We start from the raw sequence: 10,815 nt of genomic DNA, 5'->3' as shown, positions 1-10,815 counted from the left end.
GCACTCACGTACGTGGCTGAATACGGCCGCCCCAGAAGCCCGCGAACAAGGACGCGGCGCTTGCGGACGCAGGACAGGCTGCCCGCCATGTGTACACCCATGAACCCTAACCCTAAATGCCGTGGAATGTGGGTGCAAAGGGGGAGGCAGGGGCCACGTACCTTCGATCCGTCGCGAGCAGCAACTGGCGGCCGCGGCTCGGGGACAGCCGGAGGAGAGCAGGCATGGCGGCAGCGGGCGAGCTAGAGAAGAAGGGGACCGAGAAGAAGCAGGCGGCGACGGTGTTCACGGGGGAAGAAGAGAACGCGTCGGACGTCGGGGTTGCCCGCACGAGAAAATGGGCGAGCGAGCGACTGGCCCGGCCCGTTTTCCCTTTTTCCAAATAGCCAGGGGCAGGCAGGTCATTTTGCTGCGCCCTGCTGACTATGCGCCACCGTGATGTCGCCGTAGCGTGCCAGACGAGCAAATGTGGCAATACGGAGACGCACGATTTTTAAAGATGCTAAATATGTAAGAGTCATCGTAAAGATGAGAAACGGATGAGTGACGATCTTAATAATGGTAAATATGTAAAATTCCCCAATTTTCGGGTAGCCTTCTCGTTGTGTAGAGATGCGGTTTGCTGCTCTGCGTTCTTGCTCTTGAATCTAGATTGCCGGTGCTGGTTGTCCTTCAAGGAGGACGCGTTTATCCGATTGAGATGGATGGAGTGAACTCTCTTTAGGGCCTGATCTTGGCTTGCAGTTTAATTAGTTACTTGCCGCCGGAAACGCTGCGAGTCCGTACTTGTGGTTGTCGTCTGCTATGAATTGTGGTTGGTTAGGAATGGTTCGCCATACCATACTTAGCCTTGGTTTGCAGAATTAGTCTCAACAGAGCCATCTGTTCCAGGGGTCGGTGTTATGTCTGTCTAGTTGCTTGTTGTCCCGGAGTATCAATCCAGAGACCTATTGGTAGGATCCTCAAACAAGGTTTGCTACTTTGGTTATTTTAAGAATTGCTCCAGACTCTAGCCACTAAAAAAAAAGCCAAGGATTAAGGTTCATATTCTTTCTTAATTCCATTTATATGTTCTCCTAGTCTTCATGATATAAAAAAGTACATCTCTTGGTCGAATGAATTAATAATTTTTCTATCTCCTCTTGAATTCTTGGCCAAATTGGCATCTAATAATTTCACTGGTAGTTTTTCCTATTATAAGTTATGGTATTTTCAGTTGCCATGATAAATCTTTGAGTTTAATTATCTTTAGTCTTTATTAAGCTCTTTCAAAATGAAAAATTGTCTTTATTATGTTTGGTCGACTGTGATTTTTGTGTTTTTGTTAACCTGCAAGTTTGGTCCATACATTTGCTTTCATACGTTTCTGTAGTGGGATATCAGATTCACTTTTTCAAATTATTCCTTGCAGGAATTTCGGAAATTATGTCTCTTTGTAGGGAATCAAGGGACTTGCTTTTACCTGTCTGGGCTCCATGTCTAAGTGGGAGCCAGTCACGTTTCAGGAATCTCTTAGCTTTGTCAAGAAAGTAAAGGTGAGAAGTTTGCTCAAAGGAACTCTCATTCACTTGTTAGAAGCTTTTTGCAGTTTTGATGGATAGTGTTCTTTAATCTTACATTGTTGCGACCCATAGCTGTTAGTTTATAACTCACATTCTGGTCATATCAGTGGCAACAATTTATCCTTAACTGATGGAAAAGTATGTACATGTTCCATGTTCTACTGATTCACATAAATATCTGAGGCATGATGGTACTTTCATCATCTAGGGTGCACAATAAGCAGCATGTTCGGCTGGTGCTGATATGATCGTGGATTATTACTACTGGCTGGTTTTGTGTGAGAGAAAAATACTATTCTGGCTGAAAATTTACGATCGTTTACGACCTAGTGAACAGGCCGAAGAATGTGCATAGTCCTTTTCAACCATTTGGTAGCAAGTTGTCTGCAATTAAGTGAAGAAGGAAATGGTTCTTTTTCATGATATAAAAGGCTGTTAGCAATCATTTGGCAATTTGGATCTGAAGCAAATAGAAATACTTGCTTTACAGATATTGAAACCAGGTTGCCGACAATGTACAAAAAAACAACAACAAAACTTTTTGTTACCTAGAAAGTTGTGGTGGGCTAGACTACTAGAGATGAAACCCAACAAGATCAACCAATATAGCTGATAAAAAAAGTAAAAGAAAAAGGGTAATAGTACTACTCTCTCTGATTCCAAACATAAGTCGTTCAGGACAGCTTACACGGTCTCAACATGGTATTTGAATTGCAGTTTTGTAGAAATGTATTATTTCAAATATTGAAAGTTATATGTTATGAAAGTATTCCATGGTGTAGCTGGTATCATCAGAATCGTATACTGTCAATCTATATAACTTTCATGTAGCTGGTAACACGCAATATGAAATATTAAGTCTATCATAATTAAAATTTGCATGCAGTAAAATATATGAAACATGAAGATTTATGTTCCACTGCTTTGGGGAAAAAATTACACTAAGGGGAAAAAAGTCCATATTGCTGTAATGAACTATTCACTTTGTCCACCTCACCCGTCATATGAAGTTTCGTATCATTAACTTCCCTGAAGTACTAAAATTGGGTGAATTCACCTCCAAATGGTATTTGTATTTTTTGGTTGCTCACCATACAATTTGGGTTTTGACTTCACATTTTGTGGGGTGATATATGACAACATACCCTATGTTATATTTTTTTGTCGTTAAGTTAGAATGTTTTTATCCCTATGTTTTACTCCCTATTTTATATTTAAGATTTTTCGTGATTAATTTTGTGCCTTCTCATATCTAGAGGTTAAACCAGTATCAGATGGTTCCAAGTTCCAACCCATGAAAATAATCACGAAAAAAATCTAATACATTTTGAATATAGGGTATGCTGAAAGTTCTTGAACATGAGAGGCAACTTTGCTCTTTCTCCATTCATGTTCACCTGTATCTGTTAGTTTTTTTTTTCTCTTGAAATGATCACTAGTGTTACATGAATATTTTGATGATACACCATTTATGTGCTACGAAGTATTGTTGGAGAGCGCCTGCGATATATGAAACCAAGCCTATTATATTAATTATATTAACTAATGAAAGGGGCACCCTGTTTTACTGCTGTGCAAGTAATACTGTAATAGTTGACTGATTTGTGTTTGATCGTGCTCTTTGCTGGTACAGGCACGTGACTATATGCTATACCTATCACTGCTCGATGTGCTCAACCAGAATGATCAAATCCCTCTGCAAGCTTACAGCGAGGTTAGCATGGCTCTGATCCTCTCATTTTTGTCGAAGAGGAATCTGTAGCTTAGTGATTCATCTGGTTCCATCATCTTCGAAATGCAGCTTTCACTTCTGTTCCAGCATCATGAAGATCTGTTAGCGGAGCTGTCCAAGTTCAGGCCCCTCCCATGTCTAAACAACATCTATACCCACGGGTCGATTTGGATGATCATATTCCTCATGCCCTTTCTGCTCCTGAGCCTTGTCCTCGCCTTGAGAAGCCATTGAAGTGCTTCCTGCTCCATTAGACTGGAGCAAGCCTAAATGATGTGTCGTAGAACTAGCAGCTAATTGTGTGTGTGTGTGTGTGTGTGTGTGTGTGTGTGTGTGTATGGATGGGTTTCTGTCCTGTAATATCTTTATGCTCTCCTTGTACGCTCGTGCACACGGAAAAAATCTTACAATGTTTTTTCAGTTGCGGCAGTCTGGCAGAGCCTAAACAGAGTTCGTTTGACCTCGTCCAATCGGAACTTCAATTTTGTACAGAGAATTTGTTTTTTTTAGTCTATATACAATGTAAACAGGTATAAACGACTTAGGAGAAATTCGTAGTGAAGTCTCTTCTGTATCGTTTGTGCTACATACAAACTTTTGATGGTCCTGAACCTAAGCAGCTACAGAAGGCAGTAGGAAGTCTTGATCTATTTCTTGTTTAATCATATCTATATACATGAGATGTCTCGACGTCTTGGCCTTTAAGAAAACTACCTCTAGAATTAAGATTTAAGAAAGTAGATATAACAACCCAAATTGTTCGTGAACTGTAATGCATCGGTCCTAGGGGATGCGGTTTGGCATGGGTCCTAAAAGCACGTAGCCTTTGATCTGGGTGCTTCTTCCCTCAGTTTCAAATTATAAATCATTTTGCTGAAAACCCAAAAACGACGTCTAGTTTGAAACGGACGGAGTAACATTTACTTTACCCCTTTTAACACCTATAAGTAACATTAAAAAATTTTAAAACATTTTTCACTAAAAATAGTCTAATCACTAGTGGGATACCTAAGCATTATCGACACGCATAGTAGCCTTGGCATCCATGCTTGCATCTAGGCCATAACATTCTCTCTACCATGGCTGCTTCTTAACGCTAATGAATGTACATGCACAATGGTATGGTAAAAACGGTACAGATATTTTCCGACCATATTCGAGATCGAATCCATTTAGATGGGTTTAGATCTGTCCGTATCTGAATCCGGATATTCAACATTCGATACCGTATCCGTATCCAAATACTCAAATCGTATATTTATGATGTCAATATTTAATCGTATCCTATCCGGTATGGTTCACCCTATCCGTATTCGAATCCGAACAGAAATATGAAAACAAATGTAATAATCAGTTATATCCATCTGTATCCGATCCGTTTTCATCCCTAGTTGGATATGACAGCTTTTTGTGGTTTGCACTGAAGTTCAGAAAACTATAGAACCAGATGGCATAGTTATCAGTATGGGACTATGGTGCACTGGATTGGGCAAATCTGAGGCCATCCTTCCCTAACAATACACTAGCATGAATATGATCAAAGTCAGCCAGTATTGTAATTTCCAAATCCTGGTATATACACCTGATCATAGCTTCGACATTAATTTGTTTTTTTTTTTTTTGGTGTACAATTGCAAAATTGCTAACTTAGTTTTCTAGGGGTGAAATTGTGCCTCAGAAAATTTGAACTACACACCTCAAACTTTCAACATATATGTACATGACTACGAACAAACGAACACCAAACGAATGGCCTTCCCCAAAAATTGGACATCATCAATTCATCATCATGCTAACTAAAGCAGAGAAATATACATATAATCATATCACCTGGGACCAGAGAGCCGCACAGCAGAAAGCAAAGCATCACTATTGTAGTCTGACATCCCAGATGACGTGCCCTCTTCGCTGCTAGATTTGAAGGCATTCGCGTACAGCCGGTATCCAATATGCGAAGATATTGGTGGCTGGGGCACATCGCAGGCGCCTTCCAGCATCTGGACAACCTTCGACATGGATGGCCTCTGATAGAAGTCCTCCTGAATGCACCACAGGGCCACCTTGATTGCCATCTCAACTCGGTTATCCTGGTCCTTGTATTTTAGCTTGGAGTCGGAGATATCGCGGAGATCGCCTTCTTCCAGCTTCTTAAAAGCATACGAGGGGAAGTGAGCTTTCTCCGAGCCTTCCACAGGATCATAGCTCTTCCTCCCGCTGATAATCTCAAGGAGAACCATCCCGTAGCTGTACACGTCGCTCTTCTCTGAGATGGCATAGTTGGTGATCCATTCAGGTGCAAGGTAGCCCCGCGTGCCTCTGAGTGTCGTGAACACATGGCTCTGCTCCCTGGTCATTAACTTGGCGAGGCCAAAGTCTGACACCTTCGCGAGGAAGTTGTCATCAAGGAGGACGTTCTCAGGTTTGATGTCACAGTGAATGATCTTCGACTCACAGTCCTGGTGGAGGTATGCCAACCCCTTGGCTGTTCCAAGGGCAATGTTAAACCTCGTGTCCCAGTCCAGCAGGGAGGAGTCCTCGTTTCTTTGGAAAATCCATCTATCTAGAGACCCTTTTGCCATGTACTCATATGCAAGAAGCCTGTGTGCTCCCTCGGCACAAAAGCCTCGGAGTTTAACAAGATGGATGTGATGTACGCTGCCAATGATGGTCACCTCAGAACGGAATTCTTTCTTCCCTTGTCCTATGCCCTCTAGCTTCTTTACAGCGATGCGTCTGCCATCAGGCAGTGTACCAAGATACACAGATCCAAACCCTCCCTGGCCAAGCTTGTCTGAGAAGTTGTTTGTCGCATCCTGGAGCTCCCTGTAAGTATACCGTGTCGGTGCTCCTGATATAGTTTGCAGGAAACCATCATCTTCTGATGAACCAGCATCATCATGCGAGGGTGTATGGTGACTCCTTCGGTAAATGCAGAAACCAACATACACAAGGACCCCTATGACAGCCAAAGTTCCAACTATAATGACAACAATTATGATGGTGAGCCTACCATTGTCACTACCACCTTGCCCTGTGCCATGATTACTGCTTGATACCTTAATGAAAGATGCAAAACTACTTTTACCTCCATCTTTCTGTTGCAAGCTTCCTATCTGGTCGAAAAGGAAGCAATTTCCTGAACTTTGGTCGAAGAATACAGCAATGCATGAGCAGTTACCCATGCAAGCATTCTTGCATCCTGTGAGGTTTGTCTTGGGCACAGGCGATGTGAATCTAGCACCGACATACCCAACACCACTGTCCAGTTGAACCAGCTCAAACTTGTCCTTTGAGTTGCATGGTGATATGATGCCAGGGTCGCAGTTTGCATAGGAGCTGAGGGCTGAAGGACACAGGCACCCTGTCCCACTGTTGCAAATGGAGTACGGCTTGCAGTGGGCAGGCATGTCACATGAGTCCTGCGGAACTGTGATAGGAAGAACACTCTTGCCATTCACACTCTGGAGCATATAAAAGTTAATCAAACCATCATCACCGAGGACAGCAGCCAGTGTGGTGTTAGCATCACCCTGCTGCTGTGCAATGACAAGCTGTGATTGAAGGAGCCCTGATTGATCATAAAATGACCAGGAACCTGAACTCAGGTTTGCAGAGTATATGTTGTTGTTGCCATTCTTGTCGATGATCATCCTGTTATCCTGCTGAGCGGACCAGTACGGTTGGGGCATCTGTAAGCCTGCATACAACAACATGTCCCCAGATTTGATTTGAAGTGTATAGGTCATGTTCTGTGCATTGGAATGGCTCACCAAACTCATCCCCTCAACGAAGCTCTGTCCAGACAGAAGTGTGTCTGTTGGATGGCTGAAACTCTGCCACAGAGGAGAAGAGCCGTCCTTGCCAAACACTACAAGATTGCCCGAGTCTAGCAGCTGCATAGAGGTGGCCCCCTTGCCAGAGATATTGGCAGTCCAGACCATGGAACTTCCAGACTGCAGGTAGGCATTGCCATCCTTGTCAAACACAAAGTTGTCTGAATGAGAGACTGGAGAGTTAGCATTAGCAGACCAGACAATAGAAGTGGTGACCAAGTGGACTACTGCAAGAATGTAGGATGTGCTGTCTGACACGCTGATGGTGACAAAGCCAAAGCCAAAGACAGAGCCATTGGAGACAAGAAACTTCCCATCATTATCAATGTAATCCATTTCTGAGGCGCTGAACCCTGGCATGAGAACTTGCTTCTGGGTACTGCTGCTGCAAATTATCCAGAGGTTGGCTATAGCAAGCATCCATAGTATAACTGAGCATTTTGGTGGGCTGTGATGTTTGCTGGGGACTTCCATGAGCGCAGCCTTCCACAACCATCCACTCATTCCCTCCATCTGAAGCATTTAAGAATGTGCACAGTTAGAAAATCAGTTGGGAATGGAGGAAGTCTTGGATTCTTAGACTACCAGATTGAACAATACAGCTTTGCAGGTTGCATCTCGCGGCATTTATTTCAACAGGTTTCCTCACTAATTTGCATGTAAGTTCAGAAGCAAGCATGCAAAATCCTAAGGGAATCCATAACAGCCTGCACGTGATAGTTATTGTAGTATAATTAGAATTAGAAAGTAGTGCTGGCTTTGGCTAGATGTTTTATTTTCCTTAAGTGGCATGATAGATGCAGGCTGATTTCTAAAACTAATCATGCTTCTGAGAACAGCAGTATAGATGGAAAAATGTAGCACAAAGTGACTATTGGAGTATTGGGATTAGCCATTTGTTTTGTTAAAGGAAAATGTAGTAATTCACATTTTCTTGAAGACTTTCAGCACGAAGCAGTCAATTCATAAGCACTGTAACTTGGAGACAGAAAAGATGTAAACACATGGACATTACATCTAGAATGAGATACTTTTGACTTTTGCTCTAATGTATTTAAAATAAAACAGAAAAGGGTCATCATCATAAATAAAATTTACCCTCATGAGAGGTTGGAACAGGAGCTCATTGTGCTAGCTTGAGTGGGAGCAATTCCTGATAAAGCTTCGTATTGGTTTCTCAAGCTCTTCCTTTACTAACATTTGACAGTTCAGTTGAGTCCCTGACAAACTACCTTCCAGAAACAGATACAAGGAATGAATAATGGCAAAATGGTAATCCACAAACAATAATTGAGAGAGGGAGAGAATGGAGCATTTCCTTTTTCTAAAAAAAAGAAAGAAAGAAAAATCAGGACAAAGGTAATGAGTAGTTCCCTATCTGCAACCAAATTGCCACCAAAAAGCATGAAATCAATCAATGGACCACACGGTATTGGCATCAACTCTTTTGACTTAAACATCAAAGTGAGCACGACCTGGAGACCCCCTGGTGAGTGGTGATCGTTGACTGAGAGTCCGTGACCGTTGCGACGATCAAAGCACTATGCAGCAGCATCAGCACGAAGCTGGTGCCAGAGGAAAAAGCCTTGTATACATAATAAATAATACAGTATCATAATATGTGCAGTAGCACCTAACATTCCACCAAGGTGGTTTAACCGCACATCGCCCGGCTTCAATTTGCTCTTCTCGAGAGCTTTCGATGTTTCAAACTGCTTTCTTGCTTTGCTTCCCCCCTATTTTTCTTTCTTATCTTGAACCCTAGTCCACGAATTAGTCATAAAGCAGAGTACGGTAGATTCTGAATTCTCGAACCAGGGGAAAAAAAAGAAAGAAAACTACTTCAGGTGCTATCATAGCGCATTCGCAATTCCGCGTAGCCATTGCACCGAGTGATGGAAATTTCCGAGGCTACAGTTGTCTAGTAAATAGTAATCCATTACCGTGAGAATCCGACCAGCTAAACCATTCAGAAATTGGGTAAATCGAAGCCTAGAATTTCGAAATCCCAGTCACGAAAATCTTGTCACTCTCTGGACACAGAAAGAGATTGGGGGGACTTGTCCCTGTCTGCTCCCCATAGTGGAGAAAGGGCACTCAATTCCACCAAAAAAGTACACCCTGAAAGTCGAGATCCTCTTAAAGCAAGACACGGACCCTCTATGTATGTATATACTCCTATCTCGAAAGTGGGGAGAAGAACGAAGCACGCTGATGCTAGTACTGAATAAGGGCTGATGCTAGTACTGAATAAGAAAGAAACATGGTAGAGAAGAAAACAAGCAATCAAACATGAACCAAGAAGGCAAGAACATCAGGGGGCATTGAGAGGCGTCAGGCAGAAGAGAAGGGGGAGGGAGAAGCAAGCAGGGGTCAGAGAAGAGCAGAGTGTGGTCACCTCTGGGCCCGGAAGCAGCGAGGCGAGGGCGATGGCCTCCGATAAAACGATTTGGCGCAAGGTACTGGGCGCAGCGAGGGAGAGGGCAGCGCCAGCGAGGGAGAAGAGAGAAGCGGAGGAGGCGTGGCGATGGCGTGATGGAATGGAGAGAGGCGGGGGCGGGTCGAGCAGGTGGTGGATGGTGAGAGGCGGGCACGCGGCAGGCAAGGCGGAATTAAGGAGCGGCGGACGGATGGGCGCACCGCAAGTGGTGCCCAATGGCCGCTTTGTTTAATCCCCTAGCTCTAGCTTGGAAGGGAGGTCAGCTCATCCCATCCCATTTCATTTATGTACGGCCGGGCCCCACGTACACACACTGTGCGCAGCGAAGCAACTGATTGGGGGATCGCCATCGCTGCAAAATCAATCAAGCACCCACGTCTACGACAACCCAGCGTCAGCGTATGAATTATTATCTACTGCTATACTACTCCTAAACAAAACAGGTAGGATGAATCGTGTGTGGAGACTCTGGATCTTCTAAGGGCACCCGCAATGGGAGGCTCGGAAGGTAGCTCTGAGTTTTTTTTTTCATATTTTAATAGAAAAAAAGAGAAAAGTGAGCTCTTGATTAAGAGCTAGGCTAGTACACATATTTCAAGATCATGTGAGAGTGTCATGTGAGCCTAAAAATATTATGAGTCATTGTTAAAAGCTAATATTATTGAAGAGGTTGACTTAAAGCCAGTAGCTGACTCTTACTGTTGTGGGTGCCCTAACTGCTAGGGAATATATGGCCACATGCACAGCTTATCTGATTAGCGCTTTTTCTTGCAAAAATATTTTCGGTTAGTTTTGACTTAGTTGGGGCCAGAATCAGTCCTTAACGTCTAAATAAAAGTTGTAGAAAATAAAATTTCTATACGAATTTAGAGTTAAGAATAAAACAACGAAGAATTTAGAATTCCGGTCAATTCTTTTTGAAAATATGAGAACTAACAATTTAGAGTTTAGTTAAGAGGTTTACTTGATTATTCGTAAAATAGGTTGATTGATGAAGGCTAGTTCTTAAGGCAGTTTTGTTTCTATAGATTGGGAGGTGCTTGTGCCGAGCGTGTGACGCCGAATTCTCGCCTAAGTTAAGGCAAGTGCATAATGAACTTGTCTTTGGGCTTTGCACCTATTGTTTGAGTTTTCATTAGTTCAAATGTTTCATGTGCTATATTTTTCATGGTTCATGATAAAGTTCTAGTTTCTAAGATTCATATTGCAAGTTTTATTTACACTTAATTCCTGTTCTAGTGGATTCAA

General features: G+C 42.8%; 2 protein-coding genes across 4 annotated transcripts; one reads left to right on the top strand and one right to left on the bottom strand.

Annotated features, from left to right (window-relative positions):
• Positions 1 to 1,457: 1,457 nt before the first annotated feature.
• Positions 1,458 to 3,528, top strand: LOC136520143 (paired amphipathic helix protein Sin3-like 4). Its single transcript, XM_066513574.1, has 3 exons — positions 1,458 to 1,535; positions 3,196 to 3,276; positions 3,364 to 3,528. Exons 1-3 carry the CDS (start codon positions 1,476 to 1,478, stop codon positions 3,526 to 3,528), a joined length of 306 nt encoding a protein of 101 aa, XP_066369671.1. The 5' UTR covers positions 1,458 to 1,475.
• Positions 3,529 to 4,847: 1,319 nt separating this feature from the next.
• Positions 4,848 to 9,698, bottom strand: LOC136520194 (G-type lectin S-receptor-like serine/threonine-protein kinase SD2-5). 3 transcript variants are annotated; one of them, XM_066513642.1, is made up of 3 exons: positions 9,526 to 9,698; positions 8,226 to 8,359; positions 4,848 to 7,640 (listed from the first exon to the last, which is right to left on the bottom strand). In XM_066513642.1, exons 2-3 carry the CDS (start codon positions 8,229 to 8,231, stop codon positions 5,121 to 5,123), a joined length of 2,526 nt encoding a protein of 841 aa, XP_066369739.1. In that variant the 5' UTR covers positions 8,232 to 8,359; positions 9,526 to 9,698; the 3' UTR covers positions 4,848 to 5,120. The 3 variants fall into 3 exon arrangements, with proteins under 3 accessions (XP_066369739.1, XP_066369740.1, XP_066369741.1); XM_066513643.1 differs by having other exon boundaries at positions 8,226 to 8,355; XM_066513644.1 differs by lacking the exon at positions 8,226 to 8,359.
• Between the last annotated feature and the right edge of the window lie 1,117 nt (positions 9,699 to 10,815).

The sequence above is a fragment of the Miscanthus floridulus genome, chromosome 18 (assembly GCF_019320115.1).
Source record: "Miscanthus floridulus cultivar M001 chromosome 18, ASM1932011v1, whole genome shotgun sequence".
Classification (NCBI taxonomy): Eukaryota; Viridiplantae; Streptophyta; class Magnoliopsida; order Poales; family Poaceae; genus Miscanthus; species Miscanthus floridulus.
The sequence above is the reverse complement of the archived record's forward strand: the minus strand, read 5'-3'. Positions and strand labels throughout refer to the sequence as shown.